At 40.4% G+C, this 23,309-nt stretch overlaps 1 protein-coding gene across 1 annotated transcript; it reads right to left on the bottom strand.

Annotated features, from left to right (window-relative positions):
• Positions 1 to 21,362: 21,362 nt before the first annotated feature.
• LOC126481876 (uncharacterized) lies at positions 21,363 to 22,010 on the bottom strand. Its single transcript, XM_050105836.1, has one exon. It carries the CDS (start codon positions 22,008 to 22,010, stop codon positions 21,363 to 21,365), a length of 648 nt encoding a protein of 215 aa, XP_049961793.1.
• Between the last annotated feature and the right edge of the window lie 1,299 nt (positions 22,011 to 23,309).

Here is a 23,309-nt window from a genome sequence, read left to right on the forward strand (position 1 = left end):
ACATGTTGAGGAGACACGGACAACAGAGGAGTCATTATAATGCAGAAACAAAGAAATTAAGCTGATGTCTGAAAGAGCATAATCATTGACTTTTGGACCAAGGATTGCAGCATTTCCGAAAGCCTAGGCTTGAAAGCCTTTTGTATGCCGCCATGGTTAAAGTTACTGTGCCTGGCAAAATGGCGCTGTCTAAAACTGGCACCAAGGCAACTGTGATGCACCAAGGGGCATAGATGATGGGATGAATAACGGCTGCAGAGATGTGTATGGGTGAATAGACATGTAACTGTTGAGCAACGGCCTGCCCAGATGAACCAAGAGGCTGACTGCAGTTTATCGGCAATGAAGACTGGAATTCGGACGTCAGTGCCGCAACTATATGTCCACTGAGGTGCGAGAGATGGCCTTTTCAGATGAATCACCTTTTGTGCTCAAGTGAACAGGTGATCGTTGGCGTGTATAGCGAGAAACGTCTGAAAGAGTCCAGGCCAGAGAGCATTCCTTGGCTGATCTTGTCATTGTGGAAGGCACAGTGGATCAACACAATTATGCATCTATTTTTAGGGTCCTTGTCCAACTCTATATGCAGTTTGTTTTTCCTTGACACGATGGCATCTACCAGCAGGAGAATGCATAGTGTCACACAGTCTGCAGTGTACTTGAATGATACAAAGAGCACCAAGTTGAGTTTACCGTACCTGTCTGGCCACCAGGTTCGCCAGATTTAAACGCCATCGAGAATGTGTGGGACCACCTAGATTAGGCTGTTAATTTCATCGATCCTCAACCGAGAACCCTAGCCAAGATGCCCACTGCACTGGAGCTAGCACGGCTCCAAATCCCTGTCAGTTCCTACCAGAATCTCATTGCCTCTCTTCCTGCACGTCTTGCAGTGCTCTGGACTGCAAAAGCTCGTTACTCAGGCTCTTGACACGTGGTCACATTAAGGTGACTGGACAAGGTATGTACATACTAACACATCAAACAATATTTTAGGGAATAAATACAGCCTGATTACCTCATCCATTATACTTTTCTGTTACTTAACTAATCACGTCACAATAAACTGTATTTTCCTCTTTCACTAGAGATGACTTTTTCACTTAGATGTGTTATTTAACGAAAATTGCTTGTGCTTCTTATTTTCTTGCTTTCACACAGTGTAGGTGGTAGATCTGTTCTGTTATTGCAAAACGTAAATAATTTTTCATTTCCATATACCTGACCTGCTTACAGAAGATTACACAATGGAAAAAATATCCAAGTCATCATGGAACATTTACAATTTGCCAGGAAAACAAAGCAAAATAAAAAAAATAAAGATACAGAAGTCAGTAAAGGACAAAATCTACTATAACAACATGAGTGTACATGGCAAAAATTAGTTAACGTTCCATTTTAGCAGACGACAACAGCTTTGTTCCTGAGAAACCTTGATGGTGACACGACACATGTCGTGATGGCACATGTGAATTGGCATGAAGGGCAGAAGACTTGTAATGATGTACAGTTTTAGGCATAAAACCTGGCCCAGCCGGCCGCCAGAGAGACGAAGACTAGTTTCACTTCAGACAGTAAATATAGCCGGCTGCCCATCAGAATACTAAGTCCGGCTTTTTGTGTGGAGGAAATGTTGTCACTCTTCATGAGTTACTCTGGTGCTGTATCTGCTCGTGGTCTAGTAATAAGCGTCGTGCAAGCTGGGTATAAAGTCTCGAATTCCATTCCCTATATTTTTAAATACCATTTTCACTGCTTAAGTTATCAGTCTGATTGAACCTTAAAGATAATTCACTTCCTTTGCTAAACCATCTGTAATGGCAAAAACTTCCAGAAACAGTTCTGCCAAAGAGCACGTGGCTGTGTGGAGATCAGAAAAGTTTATGCTAGAGAGTTTCCTCGCCCTACAGCGAGGCCCTGACGCCTAATGCCAGGTGCCGTCCACCAGATGAACACGGCGCGGGGCTATGAGCGTATTTATCAACTGTCATTTTCTTATTTGAAGTTCTAGTGTATGTTTTGCAATTAGGTATTGAATTTTTGATGCTTCAAACTGAAGAACGTCGTTCAAGAGTTCTAAAATTGACTTTCAAGTGGAAAAAGTTCTGACGTGTTCGACATATTATTCGGTTTCGATTTAATAGAGTAGTGAAGGAGCAGAGGCAGCTCTCAATATTTGTATGTGTGTGAGGCGATTTGCTTTGGGCAAAACACGTCACAAAAGGATTTTATCGTTTCAAGAAAGATTGTTCTGGAATTATTAATTAGCCACACTGAGGAAGTCTCGATAGCTGAGATATGTGATGAACTGTATGAGAGGAAATGCGACAATTTAAGCGTTGTGCGACATTTGCATTCAATAGGCAAGGTTCAGAATCTTAGTGAAGGAGTACTCAATGCTCTAATTCAAAGCAACCAAAATAAAACACTAAATATTTCTGCATTTTTGCTTCAATGCCATCAGTGTATACATTGAGCATTCCTATGCAGTAATGATACTGGTAGCGAGCTATAATGCCTTTATGTTAACTTCTTAAAGAATAGATTATCGGCTGAGTCGTAACTAAAGACATGCTCGACTAAAGGTCAGTGTGAATTTACAGGTATTGGCAAAAGTGGTGCTGTGCACTAGAAACTCCTCGGCACGGTTGAGTCCATCGCAGCTAGTAATTCTTGCCAAAAACTGGGACACCTTTCACTTGCAGTATAAGAAAAACGACGGAGAGAAATGCATCACGTGTTGCTACTATACGACAACACATTCAGCTGATTAAAACAGAAACTATCCAAGTGGTTTTTTGGAAAAATCACCTGTCAGGCTGTTATTATTCTACTCCTATTCCATCAAATGTTTAACTTTTCTGCTCCTTATCGGACATCCGCCCAGAAAATTCCTTTCATGGTGAAAATGCACTTTAGTCCTGGTTTGACGACATCCTAATCTCAGAGCGAGTAGGCTTTTACAGACATGGAATCAGTAAACTACCTAAGCATTGTCAGACTGTTCTAGATAATACGAAAATTTTTATTATTGGTTATTGATTGATATTTATTGTTTTGTAGGATAAATTAATGGAAAATGCTGTTAAAATATGTACTGTACTAAAGCAAATGTGATATAACTTACCACAACAACTTTACGACGAAAATCTATTTTAATAAAACATTAAGTGTCTGTAACATGAGTGTGCCTGCACTAAGGTGACAAAAGTCATGGGATACATCCTACTATTGTGTCGGACCTCCTTTTGTGGACATAGTGCAACAACACGACGTGGCATGAACTGAACAAGTTGTTGGAATTCCTCTGCAGAAGTATTGAACTATGCTACCTCTAAAGCCATTCATTATTGCAGAGTTGATGGACAGGTTGGAAATGGCAGCTAAAAATGTAGAGACCCCAAAATTTAAGTGCGAATGCACTTGCAGATGATCAAAACTACTTTAGCTGGAAGCAAATTGAGAAGGATTTGTTAGAAGATGTTTATGAGAAATCGGTTCAGGATAAAATAACTCACCCTATTATAAAAACTCTCAGGAGTAACAGTGTGATGTCTATTTGAAGGTGGCAGTGAAGCAAGTGCTTTGACCCAAGCATTTCATGATTCTATTCTCAGTAAGCGTGAATTAACTGTCATGAAATAAAAAAAATAATAGGTGCTGCTGGAAAAGTTTCTAGACCAGTTCAGCACGAAGCTTTGTTACCTATTGGTATAAGTGACGTAATAATAGACCTTCCTTTTTTAATAGTGCTAGGTTTATTTATCTGCAGATAAATGTTAAATTTATTTTAACATTTATGTTCAATGTTTATGTTTAAAGTTTACATTCAATGTTTATGTTCAATGTTTAAAAAATCCGTAATTTTTTCTCTATATTTACCTTCATTGATTTTTCTTGACATATTTATCGTTGTAAAACCAAATTCATCTTTATTCCAACATTTACTATATATTTCTTTAAATTCAACAAACTTTAAATCACCACCAACAAATTCGTCATAAATATGATTTAAATTTGTATAGAAAGTGTAGAAAATTAAGATTATCTCTCAGCAATTGTTTTGATATTTTTGAATATGTTTGACTTAAATAAAAACAATCTATTCCTTTATGTCTAGTCTGTCTGTTTAGCTGAGTGGTAAAGTGCTTGCCTCCCATTCATGTGGGCCCAGGTTCATGTCCCAGCTGGGTTAGAGATTTCCTCTGCTCGTGGATTGAGTTTTGTGTTGTTCTCATCATCATTTCGTCCTCATCACCAGCAACCAAGTCGCCCAATGTGGCGACCTTCCCGCATGGGGACTCCCAGACAACAATGTCATATGTTCATTTCAGTTTTTCCCTTTAAGTCTTCCTCTAGTAAAATATTCTCTAACTATATCTTGATTTTTCGAGACTGAAATCATCAAAAACTACAGCTAAATTATCTTCACATTCAGCTAACAGAATAATTTCCTCATTATTTTCAATGAAAGTAACAATTTTTTCATTAATTTTATCTTCTATTTTCTCATATCTTTTATAAATTCTTGTTATTTTGGTTGATATAAACTTTTTCAATAAACATACAAGTGATTAATTTTTTCCCATTTTAATCATACAGGAGATAAAATATAATTATCAATCATTAGTGTTGTTTTTCCACAACCAGTTGGCCCTCAAACATTTGGGAAACATTATAATTTTTATTCCTTAAATTCTTTTCTATATAAATAAAACTGAACATGAAAGGTAGCACTGAAAATCTATCATCTGAACTTAATGTTTCTAGTAATGGTTGTTCAGAAGCGTTCACTGGATTATCAGAACTTAAAAAACATAATTCTTATGTTATTTGAAAAACTGAAATTTTACCAACTAAATATGGAGGTAAAGTTTTATTACTTTTAGATGATAAATATAAAATTACGCTTCCAGATCTTTATACTGAAACCCTTACAAATAATGATGATAAGCTAATTACAATTGTAAATTTACATTTTTATTGGGGTAAAAAAACAAATAAAGATTGACATATTCATGTTATTGAATTTGAATAAATTTTTAAAATTATTTGTATTTTTCTTTTAATTAAATTAGAATTTCCTTTACTGTAAATTTTATAAGTTTTTTAAATAAGTCAACTTTGTTGTCCATTTTGTTTTCATTGTATTTGTGTAGCATTTGGTTCAGGAAAACTATGAAATTAGATTCTTGGTTTGCAACCTGCAGTTTTTACTCGGAAATGTTCTTTGCTCCAAAATCGACACGAATATAGAAGTGGTCTTTGCCATTAAATGGCCATCAATAACTGTTACATATTAAACCTAATTATTAACTGTACTTGTTTCTGTGGTCTGTTGGCGTTGTCCTCAGATGATGCAATGAGGCTGACTCATGTTCCAGTCCTGGCATTTTTCGTGTCTTGATTAATTCTCCTGCAGAATTAAACACGGTATTAGAATCACACTTAGGAAAAGCACAAGCATTCAAAGCCACATCTATAACCATCCATAATGATCTCCTTTAATGTGTACTAACCCTGCCAAGATGAAAGTAGAAATTAAATATGGATATAGAGCTTTTGTTGGAATAACTGATGAAAACAATGACATAGCCTATGTTTTGCACATGTACATAGGTACATCATTAATGGCAGACGAGTTGAAAGATTTTGGAACATAACAGCATCAGAAAAGCATAATGCCCAGTCTTTGGCAATATACATTATACAACAGATAAATCACCATTTCGAAAATCGTCCACATAAAACTAATAGCACAAGCATGTGATGATATTGCAATAGTGAGTGCCTAGTGACACAGGAAGCAGACTCTTGCTATGGAAAAACTTTACCGTACTTCATACATTCATTATTATGGTCACTTGTGTAATCTCATTATGCTTAAAGCCACTTCGATAAATAAAAACTTGCCAATATTTTCCACCAAACTCCGGGGACCTTGCAGCAACAGCATTTTCACAAAGAACAGAAATCCTTGATGATAGCATCCGCGATATTTAGTTCCTACTCGTTGGAATTTCCACTCAGGGAGTGTCAATACTGTTTTGGGTTATAGGGGAAGATATTATCAAGCACACAAATGATGTGAACAATGGGAAAAAACTATCTAACAAAAGTACAGTTGCACAAGACTACAGCTTGGTTAAGATTTTGAAGGATAGAAGGTTCATTTTGTGACTCCTGATGTTTCATGAAGTTATGATCTATGTGGATATTTTGTGTACACAGGCACATAGAGGTTATTCACAACATCAGATGACAGTTTTCAACCATGAAATTAGAAACTTTAGTGAGGCAATGTTGAAAATTCAACAGACTGGGGCGAACATCATAAAAGAAAAAGAACTGAAAATGAAGGAATGATGTATGATCTCTTGTGGGTTGCAAAACACTTCTGTGAAGTTATGAGATGAAAGAACGATTCAAATTCACTGGACATCAAGTTGCAGCCTCTCTCTTTCTACCAGAGAAATCCACCACTTATTCTTCCAGTTTTCCAGAAACTTCCTTCAAAGCTGCTGCTTACTGCTATTCTTTTACGGAAGCAAAGAGGAAGCAAAGAAACTCTGAATGGAACTTTTTGTTATTTGAGAGGAGTACAAAAGTATCTGCAGAGATTTAGCTTGCTGGATTGCATAATACCTAATAATCTTTCTGACACATTGAGTGAATCTGTGAAACTCTTAAAAGCGATGACTACAATTATGATGACCATGTCACAACAGAGTGTTGTATTACATCATTGAAACATATCAAAACCTTCTATGAGTTAACGAGCATTTCGCTCTCATTTAAATATATGACTGAATGAGACAGCCTTCCAGGAATTGTGAAACGAATCCTGTATTCCAGGACGGTGTGCCACAAAGAGCGCATATTCGCCACCAGATGGAGAAACTCAGAGGCATCTACTGCGCTAAATGAGGTCAGCATGATCAGGCCTAAGTGCTGTAGTGTGTGAGTGGGACAGACGAGAACCTACATCATAGGGAAAACATGGATAAGTTGTTTGTGCCCAGGGAGGCGTAGCAGTGTTAATTATGGCAAGCCTAAGATCGGCCATAAAGGGAAACATTTATGAAAAATATTTAAATCTGTAGTAATTCATGGCATGAAGCCACAGTAATTTTAACCTACCATCTTTCTTAAACTTTCATGGTGATCCCAATAAACCTGGTATATTGATCATATCCATAATAGTTTAAGATCTACTGTTAAAGTGAAATTAACCAGTTTTGTAACAAAGATCTGAATGCTAAAATCTGAACGCTTTGGTCGATCTTAACGATGGACATTTCATTTTAGAAGAGCATCATTAAAATAATAAATGTTGTGAATATTAACTCTGTAACTTTATTTGTTTAAAAGGTATAGTAAATTTAAATTATCAATATTTTCAGTTAAGTATCAGGCCATCATTTCTCCACACAAAACACATTGAACAATGAAGCATGACACCTTATTGAATCATTCAGTAATGGAATGTCTGTTGTAAGGTTTGGTGCATAATAGTTACTTTTGTTCTTTATTTATTTATCAGAAAGCACATTGGTGCAAGGCAGTAGCTGTGACATTCAAAGTTAAGAAGGAAATTGATTTGGTTTTGTGTGAAAGAATTTAACGTTTATTGTATAATGGATATTATTGTTACTTTATTTAGTATGTGATAGTGGTGAAGCTTTGATTATTTAAATACACTCCTGGAAATTGAAATAAGAACACCGTGAATTCATTGTCCCAGGAAGGGGAAACGTTATTGACACATTCCTGGGGTCAGATACATCACATGATCACACTGACAGAACCACAGGCACATAGACACAGGCAACAGAGCATGCACAATGTCGGCACTAGTACAGTGTATATCCACCTTTCGCAGCAATGCAGGCTACTATTCTCCCATGGAGACGATCGTAGAGATGCTGGATGTAGTCCTGTGGAACGGCTTGCCATGCCATTTCCACCTGGCGCCTCAGTTGGACCAGCGTTCGTGCTGGACGTGCAGACCGCGTGAGACGACGCTTCATCCAGTCCCAAACATGCTCAATGGGGGACAGATCCGGAGATCTTGCTGGCCAGGATAGTTGACTTACACCTTCTAGAGCACGTTGGGTGGCACGGGATACATGCGGACGTGCATTGTCCTGTTGGAACAGCAAGTTCCCTTGCCGGTCTAGGAATGGTAGAACGATGGGTTCGATGACGGTTTGGATGTACCGTGCACTATTCAGTGTCCCCTCGACGATCGCCAGTGGCGTACGGCCAGTGTAGGAGATCGCTCCCCACACCATGATGCCGAGTGTTGGCCCTGTGTGCCTCGGTCGTATGCAGTCCTGATTGTGGCGCTCACCTGCACGGCGCCAAACACGCATACGACCATCATTGGCACCAAGGCAGAAGCTACTCTCATCGCTGAAGACGACACGTCTCCATTCGTCCCTCCATTCACGCCTGTCGCGACACCACTGGAGGCGGGCTGCACGATGTTGGGGCGTGAGCGGAAGACGGCCTAACGGTGTGCGGGACCGTAGCCCAGCTTCATGGAGACGGTTGCGAATGGTCCTCGCCGATACCCCAGCAGCAACAGTGCCCCTAATTTGCTGGGAAGTGGCGGTGCGGTCCCCTACGGCACTGCGTAGGATCCTACGGTCTTGGCGTGCATCCGTGCGTCGCTGCGGTCCGGTCCCAGGTCGACGGGCACGTGCACCTTCCGCCGACCACTGGCGACAACATCGATGTACTGTGGAGACCTCACGCCCCACGTGTTGAGTAATTCGGCGGTACGTCCACCCGGCCTCCCGCATGCCCACTATACGCCCTCGCTCAAAGTCCGTCAACTGCACATACGGTTCACGTCCACGCTGTCGCGGCATGCTACCAGTGTTAAAGACTGCGATGGAGCTCCGTATGCCACGGCAAACTGGCTGACACTGACGGCGGCGGTGCACAAATGCTGCGCAGCTAGCGCCATTCGACGGCCAACACCGCGGTTCCTGGTGTGTCCGCTGTGCCGTGCGTGTGATCATTGCTTGTACAGCCCTCTCGCAGTGTCCGGAGCAAGTATGGTGGGTCTGACACACCGGTGTCAATGTGTTCTTTTTTCCATTTCCAGGAGTGTATGTTAAAATGTAAAATAATGTAGAATAAGTTGTAGCCAATCAGATAGATGGTTTCAGGGAAGGGAACGGCCCTGGTCTCTTGAGCGACGATGTTCGGCATGCAGGAGACGTGACTGGGGATGAGCAAAGGGACAGTGCTGGTGGAGACGCGAAAGCGGACAGTTCTGCTGGAGACACCAAAGTGGGTAATGTTGGTATATACACCAAACGGTACAGTTCAGATTGAGATGTGAAAGTGGACAGTCAGTCTTTATGTGGCTAGGAAGTTAAACGCCTTAGAAAATTTCATGTTGTGTGGTATTGCGGGACTTAAGTATCTGAGTGGTGAGCAGCCGTGTGCATGGTGTGAACTCTAATTTTTCGCGTAGATAACGAGGTGGAATATTGGACTTGTATTTTGCGATGAGACTGTGAGTGCTCGAACTGTGTCAAATAGTTATGTGCTAGAGTGTAACAGTAACTCTAAATAAGACCACTTGCACTATTAGTTTGGTTTCTGAATAAACATTATTCTAAACAAATCGCAACCATGTGGCCTACATCATTATGGGGTGTTAATTTAGTTCCCGATATTATTATTAGTGTTATTATATGTTATATTAACTTTGTATGTTTCATTGTTGTTGTTGTGGTCTTCAGTCTTGAGACTGGTTTCATGCAGCTCTCCATGCTACTCTATCCTGTGAAAGCTTCTTCATCTCCCAGTACCTACTGCAACCTACATCCTTCTGAATCTGTTTAGTGTATTCATCTCTTGGTCTCCCTCTACGATTTTTACCCTCAACGCTGCCCTCCAATACTGAATTGGTGATCCCTTGATGCCTCAGAACATGTCCTACCAACCGATCCCTTCTTCTAGTCACGTTGTGCCACAAACTTCTCCCGAATCCTATTCGATACTTCCTCATTAGTTATGTGATCTACTCATCTAATCTTCAGCATTCTTCTGTAGCACCACATTTCGAAAGCTTCTATTCTCTTCTTGTCCAAACTATTTATCGTCCACGTTTCACTTCCATACATGGCTACACTCCATACAAACACTTTCAGAAACGACTTCCTGACACTTAAAACTATATTCGATGTTAACAAATTTCTCTTCTTCATGAACACTTTCCTTCCTATTTCATTCTACATTTTATATCCTCTCTACTTCGACCATCATCAGTTATTTTGCTCCCTAAATAACAAAACTCCTTTACTACTTTAAGTGTCTCATTTCCTAATCTAATTCCCTCAGGATCACCTGACTTAATTCGACTACATTCCATTATCCTCGTTTTGCTTTTGTTGATGTTCATCTTATGTCCTCCTTTCAAGACACTATCCATTCCAGTCAACTGCTCTTCCAAGTCCTTTGCTGTCTCTGACAGAATTACCTCAAAGTTTTTATTTCTTCTCCATCGATTTTAATACCTACTCCGAATTTTTCTTTTGTTTCCTTTACTGCTTGCTCAATATACAGGTTGAATAACATCGGGGAGAGGCTACAACCCTGTCTCACTCCTTTCCCAACCACTGCTTCCCTTTCATGTCCCTCGACTCTTATAACTGCCATCTGGTTTCTGTACAAATTGTAAATAGCCTTTCGCTCCCTGTATTTTACCCCTGCCACCTTCAGAATTTGAAAGAGAATATTCCAGTCAACATTGTCAAAAGCTTTCTATAAGTCTACAAACAATAGCAATGTGGGTTTGCCTTTCCTTAATCTTTCTTCTAAGATAAGTCGTAGGGTCAGTATCGCCTCACGTATTCCGATATTTCTATGGAATCCAAACTGACCTTCTCGAGGTCGGCTTCTACTAGTTTTTCCATTCGTCTGTAAAGAATGCGTGTTAGTATTTTGCAGCCGTGACTTATTAAACTGATAGTTCGGTAATTTTCACATTTGTCAACACCTGCTTTCTTTGGAATTGGAATTATTATATTTTTCTTGAAGTCTGAGGGTATTTCGCCTGTCTCATACAATTTCGCATACTTGCCATCAGCCAGACGATTTAACCAAAGGGTCACAAGTGTCTAATTTAGGGCGTGTAATGCGACACGTGCAGTTCAACGTCTAGACGAGTTTTAGCCAAAACATCTCGACGAAGAGGAACCGCATGTGAGCCTGAACATCTTTGGAATGTTAGCCCGCACTTCTTACTGAATACTATGGAACAAGGAAAAATATCGGCACTTTCAGTGCGACTACCGAACGAGGTTTCGTTTTAAGAATTTGTGACTTCAAAGAGTGACTGAAAACTTTGTGGATATAAAGGAAATAAGAATGAGATTACTGTTGAAGTAATCACCACCAGAACAAACGACAGAGTTTCAGTTGAACGGCGTTAACGTCAGTGTTGCTCAAAAAGACTGGTAAGGGAGACCCACTACTTTTTCCATGAATAGAGTTGCAATTCATCTTAATTTCTTTTACTCTGTAAAATAATACTTTATTCTGTGTACATGTTTTGATGTTAATTACGAGCAAATGCTGCAGTGACATGAACAAAGGATTTGTTTGTATTACGGTTTACAAAAGGATGAGGAGTGCGCTGATTTTCCTTTTTGTTAATGTTCTGGTCGCATGCCACCACTGCTCAGTGGCATAGAGTTTTGGTATTGAAATCCTTAACAGCCACGTCTTCAAGTCGTAAGCTGTAATCATTTCCGAGTGTGCTCAAGGCACGTATCGGCTGCTATTCTACTCGCTGGTAGTGTAATGAAATGTGGCAAAAACTCAGAACAATTTCGCAGTTCCGTGACGTCGAGTTAATTCCTGGATGGTAAAGGATTATCCTGCTAAATTCACTTGATTTTTACATTTCATTACCATTGAATGATCATTGTTGTTTCCACATAAGATGAGACATAGTGTTATCAATTTATGGTTTTCATTTCAGAAGATTACAACTGATCTCGTCTTTCACGTTGAAATTTGTCTGTCCTAGCCACCACTGGGGCAATAAGTGACAGACATCTACTGAAGCTCCTCGCTGTCTCCGGGCTGTGTAGGCTCGCAGTTCCAGGCTCACTGGAGGTCATATTTTTAGTTGTTCTGTTACAAAGCTACAAGCAGCAACGAGGAAATCATTAAGGAAATGTTAAGAAAACTTCTCCACCAAATATCGTTTCGCTACTTCCAATATCTCAAATATAAGGGCGAAAAACTTAATTTGCTGCACAACCCCTCTTTCCACTTCTGGCGTCATAACTTTTGGTTTTTGTCAACATACTGTTTTATTAATAAAATTCCATTATTTCCGTACTGGTGGAGTATGGCACAGGGCAACTGGTAAACACAGACCGTTTCGAAGCCCCAAGTGAATACATCTTACTAATTCATGCTTGTATACTGTGAGGTGACAGAAGTCATGGTAGAGCGATATGCACATATACATATCGCGTATACAACGCATAAAAGGGCAGTGCACTGACGGAACTGTCACCTGTATTCAAGTGATTCATGTGAAAAAGTTTCCTATATGATTATCGCCTCACTATGGGAATTAAGAGACATTAAATGCAGAATGCCAGTTGGAGCTGGACGCATGGGATATTTCATTTCGGAAATCGTCAGGAAATTCAATATTCCGAGATCCACAATGTCAAGAGTGTGCCGAGAATACCAAATTTCATGCGTTACCTCTCATCACGGACAACTCAGTGGTCGTCGGCTTTGAAATAACAAACGAGAGGGCAACGTTTGTGTGGAACTGCCTGTGCTAACAGACAAGCAACACTGCATGTACGCAGAAATCAATGTGGAACGAACGATGAACGTATCCATTAGGACAGTGCGGTGAAATTTGACATTAATGAGTATGAAAGGAGACGACTGATGCGACTGCCTTTCCTAACAGCACTACATCGCCTGCAGTGCCTCTCCTGGGCCTCTCTCCTGGACCCTAGACGACTGGAAAATTGTGAACTGGGCAGATGAGCCCCGATTTCAGTTGATAAGGGCTGATGGTAGTGTTCGAGTGTAACACAGACCCCACAAAGCCACGGACCCAAGGTGTCAACAAGTAACTGTGGAAGCTTTTGGTGGTGCCATAATGGTGTGGACTGTGTTTACACGGAATGGACTGGGTCCTCTGATGCAATTGCTACTTGGAGAGCATTTTAAGCCATTCATGGACTTCATGTTCCCAAACAATGGAATTCTTATGAATGACGATGTATCTTGCCACTGGACCACAATTGTTTGCAATTGGTCTGAAGAACGTTCTGGACAATTCGTGTGAATTATTTGGCCACCCAGCTCGAAAATCCTGCTCTGGCAACCCTTTCGCAATTATGGACGGCTATAGAGACAGCATAGCCCAATATTTCTGTTGGGGACTTTCAACGACTTGTTGAGTAGATGCCACGTCGAGTTGGTGCATTATGCCAGACAAAAGGAGGTCCGAAACGATATTAGGAGGTATCTGGTAAATTTTGTCACCTTAGTGTAGGAACGCTCATTTTACAGTGCACATTTTAACAGCATTTTCCGTTAACTTATTGAATGTAACAGTGAACGTCGATCAATCACCTACAACAAATTCTCTCACATTATTTAAAATAGTCTGACAATGATCAAGTAAGTTACCGATTCCATCCCAATAGAAACCTACTGGTTCTGAATGTCGTCAGACCAGGTCTGAAGTGCATAGTCGTCAGAAACGAATTTTCTTGACAGATGTTCGATAAGGAGCGGGAGAGTTAAACATTTGGAGCAATAAGATTAGAATAATAACTGACAGACAGATGGTTTTTCCAAACAACCCCTTGGCTAGCTTTTTTTTAATTACCTAAATGTGTTGTCATGTAGTAGTAACACGTGATGCATTTTTGTCTGTCGTTTTTCTTACACCGCAAGTGAAAAGTGTCTCTGTTTTCGGCAAGAATTACTAGCTGCGATGGACACAATCGTGCTGAGGAGTTTCTAGTGCACAGCACCCCGTCTCACCCAATGCATGTAAAATATGTTCACACTGACCTTTAGCCGAGCATATGTCTTTAGTTACGACTCAGTCTTTATTTATTCTTAAGAAGATATCATAAAGGCATTATAACCCGCTAACAGTATCAGTACTGCATATGAATGCTCACTGTATGAACTGATGGCGTTGAAGCAAAAATGCAGAAATATTTAGTGTTTTATTTTGGTTGCTTTGAATTAGAGCATTGAGTGCTCCTACACTAAGATTCTGAACCTTGCCTATTGAATGCAATTGTCGCACAACGCTTAAATGATCGCATTTCATCTCATACAGTTCATCACATATCTCAGCTATCGAGACTTCCTCAACGTAGATAATTAATAATTCCAGAACGATCTTGCTTGAAACAAGAAAATCCTTTTCTGACGTGTTTTGCACAAATAAAGTCGCTCCACATACGTACAAATATTCAGAGATGCCTATTCTCCTTCACTTCTCTGTTAAATCCAAACCGAATGATATGTTGGAAATATCAGACTTCTTTCCTCTAGAGAGTCTATTTTAGAACTCCTGAATTACATTCCTAAGTTCGAAACATCGAAAATCCAGACCCTTTTTCACTTGAGAGTCTATTTCAGAACTCTTGAATTACATTCTTCAGTTTGAGCATCGAAAAACCAATACATAAGTGCAAGCTAAATACTAGAACTTCAAGTAAGAAAATGACAGTTGATACGAGTAAATACACTCATGGTCCCGCTCCGCCTTCACTTGGCAGACGGAGCCTGGCGTTAGGCGTCTGGTGGTGTATGTATGGCTGGCGGCCGCAGTAGAACGAGCAAACTTTTAGAGTGTTAAAGTGTTCTGATCTTGACTTAGCCACAAGCTGCTTGGTGGAATTGTTTCTGGAAGTTTTCGCTATTACAGATGGTTTAGAAAAGGAAGGGAAATATCTTTGAGGTTTAGCAGACTGATAACTTTAGTAATCAAAAGAAATGCGATTTACGATGGCTATTCAGAAAGTAGGGAATGTTTTGGTATTAAAAAAAACAAAGTACTAGAAATACATTTTATTATATACATCTGAAAGAGCGACTGACGTACTACTCTTCCACATAGTCACCAAATACACTGAGGCACTTATCATAGCGGTGGACAAGCTTTGAAAGACCTTCGTCGTAAAATTCTACCACCTGAGTGTTGAGCCAGTGAGTCATGGCCGCCTGGAGTTCCGCGTCGTCATGAAATCGCTGCGTTGTAAGCCAGTTATTCATCTTGGGAAACAAGTGGAAGTCGCTTGGCGCAAGATCGGGGCTGTAAAGCGCATGAGGGAAAATTTCCCATTAGAATGAATTAAGGAGTTCTTTAGTGCGGCTTCCCGTGTGAGGTCGGGCATTATCGTGCAAAAACAAAATTTTGGACGTCAGCTTTCCTGTGCGTTTGTTTTGAACTGCTCTTCTAAGACTGTGCAAACTTTGACAGTTATTGTGAAGTGACAGTTTTCACGAATCGTTTCATCAGCTTTAGCGACAAGATAATCAGTCATAATGCTCAGGCGTCCACTCTTCTCTGCGCCGGCCAGAGTGGCCGAGCGGTTCTAAGCGCTACAGTCTGGAACCGCGCGACCGCTACGGTCGCAGGTTCGAATCCTGCCTCAGCATGGATGTTAGGTTTCAGTAGTTCTAAGTTCTAGGGAACTGATGACCTCAGAAGTTAAGTCCCATAGTTCTCAGAGCCATTTGAGCCATCCACTCTTCTCTTCATCATGAACGTTGGTTCAGCCATTTTTAAACTGAATGCTCCATTTCCGGACAGAACATTCACTCATTACATTGTTTCCGTGCACGTCGCACAGTTCACGATGAATTTCTATAGGTTTCAGGTTTTTCGCCAACCAAAACCGTATCACAGTTCGCACCTCACAACTGGCGGGATTTTCGATTGCGGCGTACATTTCAGATTCGAATATCGAAAAAAACAGACACGCAGAGACGTTCCCGCTGTCACGGATGGATGCCGACTGAGTTGCCAAGCACGCAAATACTAAAATATACGCGATCGCCGCCCGCCTAGCGGAATCAGACGGAAACGTTCCCTTCTTTCTGAATATCCCTCGTGAAAATATAGCGAATGCAGAGGACTCGACTCGAGACTTCACATCCACACTGCACGGCGGTTACTACTTTTCGACCAGCTTTTTATTTTTTTTTTTTATAACAGAGGACAGGCAGACCTCAGACCAAACGTACGAAGCTACCGTGCCAGCACCATTAGACAAAGAGCAGATGCATCAACATAACAGCCCATGAAGAGTGACAGCACTTCTTCCATACATTTACGCATCTTGTAGTGTTACCAAATCGTGCGTGTCGTCGGACTTACAATTCTGTGAGAAGTCCGGTTATATTACTTTTGGCTGCCTTAAGTGGACTCACTACCTGTGGCGACCCCCTACCGACTGGGTTTCTTGTCCAAGGCTGTACATCGTTACAAGTGGTTCTGCCTCCCTTGCTATACTGGTTGTTGCGATACTTTCTCCATTCTTCCAATTCGCACTTGGCGTCACGTCATGTCACGTCCCCTCAGGGTTCCTTGGCAATGAAGCTATGACGCTATCATCATCTGTTAAAGTCGGCAGTTAACCTATTTTCGTCACGTTCACTCATGTTATTATAGTGTATTTTGTGCTTTCCGATCTTCTGTATCTTTATTATTTTACTTTCGTGGCAAATTGCAAATGCTCCATGACGACTTCAATGTTTTTTCTCCGTTGAGTATTACTCTGTAAGCGAGGTCACATATCTGAAAACGAACAGAGCTGACACATACAATGTGTAAAGGCAAGAACATAAGAAGACGAAGCACTTTTTATGAACTAACACTTTTAATTGAAAAAGTCGTCTCTGATGAAGAAGGAAAATACAGTTTTTTTATGATGTCATTCGTTAAGTAAAAAAAGAGTAATAGGTAAATAAACAGGTCTATTTATTGCCTAAAAATATTGTTTGATGTGTTTGTACGTATATACGCTGTCCAATCACATTAATGTGACCACCTGCCTGAACAGCGACCTTATGCAGCACAGACCACTGCGAGACGTGCAAGAAGAATGTCAAGGAGATTCTGGTAGATATCGACAGGGATGTGGAACCATGCTATCTCCAGTTCTGTGGCCAGCTTTGCTAGGTTTCTCAGTTGATGACATGAACAACCCAATCCCTACAGATTATGTACTTAGATATGACGCACTTTCAAGGAGACCATAGTCATAATCGGAAAGTTGGACTGTAATTGTTGATGCAAAATTTTATTTCTTGAGCATTGACTACATTGTGGCCAGTCATTTTAATTTATGTCGAACTATTAGAGGAAAACGGTAGCAGTATAAGTAGCACAAGATCCTTCTGATCATTTAATAACCAAAATGTATGATTTTCATATTGTAAGCACTACCATGATGGTTTTCAGTCACAAGAACATGACAATGTAGTATGCAAATTATTTATTGATCTTTGGTGCAATATAGCTTTACCACTAAAATGAAAGGCTTACACTTAATGTGAAGTAAAATCTATCTTTGTCTCTCTCACATATTTTTTCTGGTTCTAAGAACATTTAGATCATTCTACATAATATTAACTTCATCCAGCAATTTTACACAATTGGGAGCATAGATTTCAGTCCTGATTTGCTTACTATTAAAGTCACTAATGCACATATATTCAGTTACTATGGCTGTAAAAAGAAATTTCAACAACAAATGGGCTATACACTTAAACGATCATTTTTTGTACTACAGACAATACTCCAGTGCTTTGTGAAATTAATGACATAAATATGAAAATCAAAATGTTGGGATGATAGTGGTCACCATTGTCTAAGGTTGTGGTGTATCTCAGTTTGTGTGGCGTTGTCTAGAATTCTGAGGTTCATTTTCTCATACATAACTTCTAATGTCTTTTTGTGGGAGACCCTTGTTCACGTAGAACTAAAATAGCATTACTCTGATCACTATCTCGAATGCTTTTTCATAACCAATAAAAGTGATGAATGTTGGTCTATTGTATTCTCTGCATTTTTCTATTAACTTCGCCATTGTGAACAAACAGCCTCTACATGATCTGCTTTTGCAGAAGCCATTTTGAGCATACATTTTTAGTGGTTTTCATTTTATAAGCGTGAAGCAACAAGAATTAAACATTTAACTTATGTATCATTGTGTACATATACTGACATTTTCTCATCAATAAGTTGTTTTCAGTAATAATCACTGCATACCTGTACCGACATTTTCTCGTTAATAAGTCGTTTTCAATAATACCAAGAAACTTTTGTTTGTTACATATTTTTATTCCTTCTCCATGAAGGAGAATCATATGGACTAGTGCAGAATCATATGGACTAGTGCTTCCTCTCACTGTCATGACAGCATAATATGGCATGCATGGTGAAAAGTTGTGTGTCTTTTAGCTGTGTATATATTCACTCAACAAAGTGTAACTCAACTGCACGATGTTGTACCTAATATACAGGGTGAGTCACCTAACATTACCGCTGGATGTATTTCGTAAACCACATCAAATACTGACGAATCGATTCCACAGACCGAACGTGAGGAGAGGGGCTAGTGTAATTGGTTAATACAAACCATACAAAAATGCACGGAAGTGTGTTTTTTAACACAAACCTACGTTTTTTTAAATGGAACCCCGTTAGTTTTGTTAGCACATCTGAACATATAAACAAATACGTAATCAGTGCCGTTTGTTGCATTGTAAAATGTTAATTACATCCGGAGATATTGTAACCTAAAGTTGACGCTTGAGTACCACTCTTCCGTTGTTCAATCGTGTGTATCAGAGAGCACCGAATTGCGTAGGGATCCAAAGGGAACGGTGATGGACCTTAGGTACAGAAGAGACTGGAACAGCACATTACGTCTACATGCTAACACCTTTTTATTGGTCTTTTTCACTGACGCACATGTACATTACCATGAGGGGTGAGGTACACGTACACACATTGTTTCCGTTTTCAATTACGGAGTGGAATAGAGTGTGTCCCGACATGTCAGGCCAATAGATGTTCAATGTGGTGGCCATCATTTGCTGCACTCAATTGCAATCTCTGGCGTAATGAATGTCGTACACGCCGCAGTACATCTGGTGTAATGTCGCCGCAGGCTGCCACAATACGTTGTTTCATATCCTTTGGGGTTGTAGGCACATTACGGTACACATTTTCCTTTAACGTACCCCACAGAAAGAAGTCCAGAGGTGTAAGATCAAGATAATGGGCTGGCCAATTTATGCGTCCTCCCCGTCCTATGAAACGCCCATCGAACATCCTGTCAAGGGTCAGCCTAGTGTTAATTGCGGAATGTGCAGGTGCACCATCATGCTGATACCACATACGTCGACGCGTTTCCAGTGGGACATTTTCGAGCAACGTTGGCAGATCATTCTGTAGAAACGCGATGTATGTTGCAGCTGTTTGGGCCCCTGCAATGAAGTGAGGACCAATGAGGTGGTCGCCAATGATTCCGCACCATACATTTACAGTCCACGGTCGCTGTCGCTCTACCTGTCTGAGCCAGCGAGGATTGTCCACGGACTAGTAATGCATGTTCTGTAGATTCACTGCCCCGTTGTTTGTGAAACCTGCTTCATCGGTAAACAGGTAGAAATACAACGCATTCTCTGTTAATGCCCATTGACAGAATTGCACTCGATGATTAAAGTCATCACCATGTAATTGCTGATGTAGCAACACATGAAACGGGTGAAAGCGGTGACGATGCAGTATGCGCATGACACTACTTTGACTCAGTCCACCGGCTCTCGCAATGTCCTGTGTACTCATATGTGGGTTCATGGCAACAGCAGCTAACACACCAACTGCTCCCGCTTCTCCTGCGACGGGCCTGTTACGGACCCGTTTGCGTGCTACGACCATACCTGTTGCATACAGTTGGCGGTAAATGTTTTGCAATGTGCGGCACGTTGGGGTACCGTTTTGCATACACCCTGCAGGCTTCAGCTGCATTTCGTCGACACTCGCCATAGATGAGTATCATCTCCGCCTTTTCAGAGTTCGAATACACCATGGTCACGGTTCCTACAACACTACACTATCACAGACGTCTGGTAACACGGTGTACTACAGTTGGTCTGCGTGCGGAGACGAATGCAGAATAACAATAGCAGCAAGCGCTAAATGCGGACACTGCGACAGCTTGACCAAACCACAACAGTGCACTACAGCCACACTCGTAAACACGGTCGTCATCGTAAACATGTCCCTGCAGATGCTGCTCGCCGACCGTGGCCCGTGTTTGTTACAACACGCAACTGAACGTCGGAGGTTTCAAGCGTCAACTTTAGGTTACAATATATCCAGATGTAATTAACATTTTACAATGCAACAAACGGCACTGATTACGTATTTGTTTATATATTCAGATGTGCTAACAAAACTAACGGGGTTCCATTTAGAAAAACGTAGGTTTGTGTTAAAAAACATACTTCCGTGCATTTTTGTATGGTTTGTATTAAACAATTACACTAGCCCCTCTCCTCACGTTCGGTCTGTGGAATCGGTTCGTCAGTATCTGATGTGGTTTACGAAATATATCCAGCGGTAACGTTAGGTGACTCACCCTGTATATCTAATCTGCACCATACCTGTCTTCCACATACATGTTAAGGTTTATGGAATTCAAATTCAAACACTGTAATGAACAAGAAAAACTATTATTACTCTTAATACAAAGAAAAGTTTACTGAATGGCGGACACATAGCGAATTAACAAAGGAACAGCAAAGTTGTCATCAGTATCTTAAGCAGGGAGATTTTGTAAGTGAGTATAACATTTCAGCTTCAACACTCCCTCTATTTGAGTGTCTTAATATCAATTTCTGACAATGTTCAAGCTTGTGTGTAACATCACAAACCTAACTTCCTGAATGGTTTGGTGAAAATGTCCACATACTGTATTTCGCTTGGAACATACTCTTTAATGATCACCCATTCATAGTACTTTTCTCCTATTAAATGAGTACTGAGCAAGGTGGCGCGGTGGTTAGCACACAGGACTTGGGGAGGACAACAGTTCAATCCCGCATCCAGCCACCCTGATTTAAGTTTTCCGCAATTTCCCTAAATCGCTCCAGGCAAATGCCGGAATGGTTCCAATGAAAGGGCACAGCCGACTTCCTTCTCTCTCCTTCCCTACTCTGATGAGACCGATCCTATGAAATGATATCGGATACGAGTGTATTTCGATGTTTTATGAAATAAGGATTTTTTTATGATTCTTATAGCGCTCTGATTATCCACGTCGTTTTTTAGTTGCTTGATCGCACTGCATTCCGAAATCACATAGCAGAGATTGCAGCCATGTCGTGTCTTCCACAGTTATGCTGTATGCCACATATTTCGCTTCTATGGTGTCCAGCCTCATCATTTTTTGACGCTCAGGGGACCAGATAACTGAGGACAGATAACAGAAAAATAAAACCGAAGTCGATGGCCTTGTTTCTGTATGTTCCACATAATCCGAGTCCCTATACTTGAAGATAATCGTATTGTCTTCGCTCTCTGTCAATATATCGAAGTCTTTTGTGCCTTGCACATACTTGATAATGTGTATGATGGCTTGACAATGATTCTCATCATAACTGTTCAAGTATTTGCTCACTCCACCCACTGTGAAATATAGAAAAGAAAGTAAACCAGCTGCTTCCCTGAACGGAAATTTGGCTATAACTAAGGCATTTTCATTGGCTGAGTACAATTTCACATTTGGATTAGCTGGAACAGATACAGAATTCGAATTTTCCAAGTCAAAACATTTCAGGATTTGTGTCACATACGCTGTTTCATGCACAAACAACCTTTTTACTTCTCCATGTCGCTCAATTCCCCTTCTGCTGAAGACTTTCACTTTGGGAACAGTTACTACAAACGTTCTCGCCATTTATTCTTGTAGAACAATTTGAGAACATGGACGAATGCTGTTCTGAAAGTCCTCGTGTGTGGGTTTTGAGGTTTTCTGCCTGACCATAATTCGTATGGTGTTGCGTTTCTTCCCTTTTTTATCAAAGACCCATTCAACATACAAACAGCGGTGTTAACTACCTCCCTCCAGAGAATTCCTGGAACGTTCACCTCACTGAGCATGGACCTTGTAGACTCAATGATGGTCCTGTTTCAGTATTATAACTTCCCATTTCATGGAGAAGTATATGGTACCAGTGTCCCATGTGCTTTCCCACTTTCAATATGATAGCTCTTCATGTTCTTGTTCAAGTATTTCGTCCCTTGATCGTTCTTCAGGGTCTTCATAGTTTTGGAGAGCCTGTTCGACATCATCATGTCAAATTCCTTGAAATGATGAAGAACGTCAGATTTATTTCTCAAGAAATAACTGGTCCACATACACCGCTGTGTATAAAATAGTGCATTTCCAGGTTTCTCCCTTCGATTGTTTTGTTAAAATGTTAATAGTAAGACTTTCCATGTTAACACTATTTATAAAAGAATGTCGCCGCTGCAGACATACTTATTCCCTTGATAAGCCCTGTTTTGATGAAATTCATAATCAGTTTCACATTAATATAACACAGTCTTTCGAGCCATGTTTCGAGGTTATTCATATTCGACAAAATTCACCTCATACTGAGTGTTAGATACAAAAAACATTCTGCAAATATCACCTCAAAACCATTCCTTGTACAAATAGTCAGAAATAAATGGTTCCTTCTTTTTTTGGAAAGGGGGGGGGCATACAGCATATCAATTAGTCTGTCTTCTCAACACCCGTTTACGAGTTTCTTTATTTTAATTGTTTTGATACACTACGCTTCGCGTTTAGCGTTAATCTGCAAGTGAAATTACAATGTTTTGACATTCGCAAATTTCACGAAACCATTCCTGCCGAAAAGTGACGTGCCCCCATTGTTGCTAATCCGGACATCACTTACGAGGTGCGACAATAAAGTAATGAGACTGATGTGAAATAAAATGTTGCTTCAAGTTTAGTGACGTCTCCTTCAAAGTAGTTCCCTTGCGATTGCACACACTTTTTCCAGCGCTTCTGCCATTGGTGGTAACATTTCTGGAACTTATCTTCTGTAATATCCTCCAAGACCCTCGTACAGCTTCTTGGACAACTTGTGTTGTTTGAAAATGGTGTTCCCTGACCACCGTTTTGACTTTTGGCAATAGAAAAAACCATGCAAAGCGATATCTGGTGAATAAGGTGGCTGTAGTAATA

This window comes from Schistocerca serialis, chromosome 5 (genome assembly GCF_023864345.2).
Source record: "Schistocerca serialis cubense isolate TAMUIC-IGC-003099 chromosome 5, iqSchSeri2.2, whole genome shotgun sequence".
In the NCBI taxonomy this organism is placed as follows: Eukaryota; Metazoa; Arthropoda; class Insecta; order Orthoptera; family Acrididae; genus Schistocerca; species Schistocerca serialis.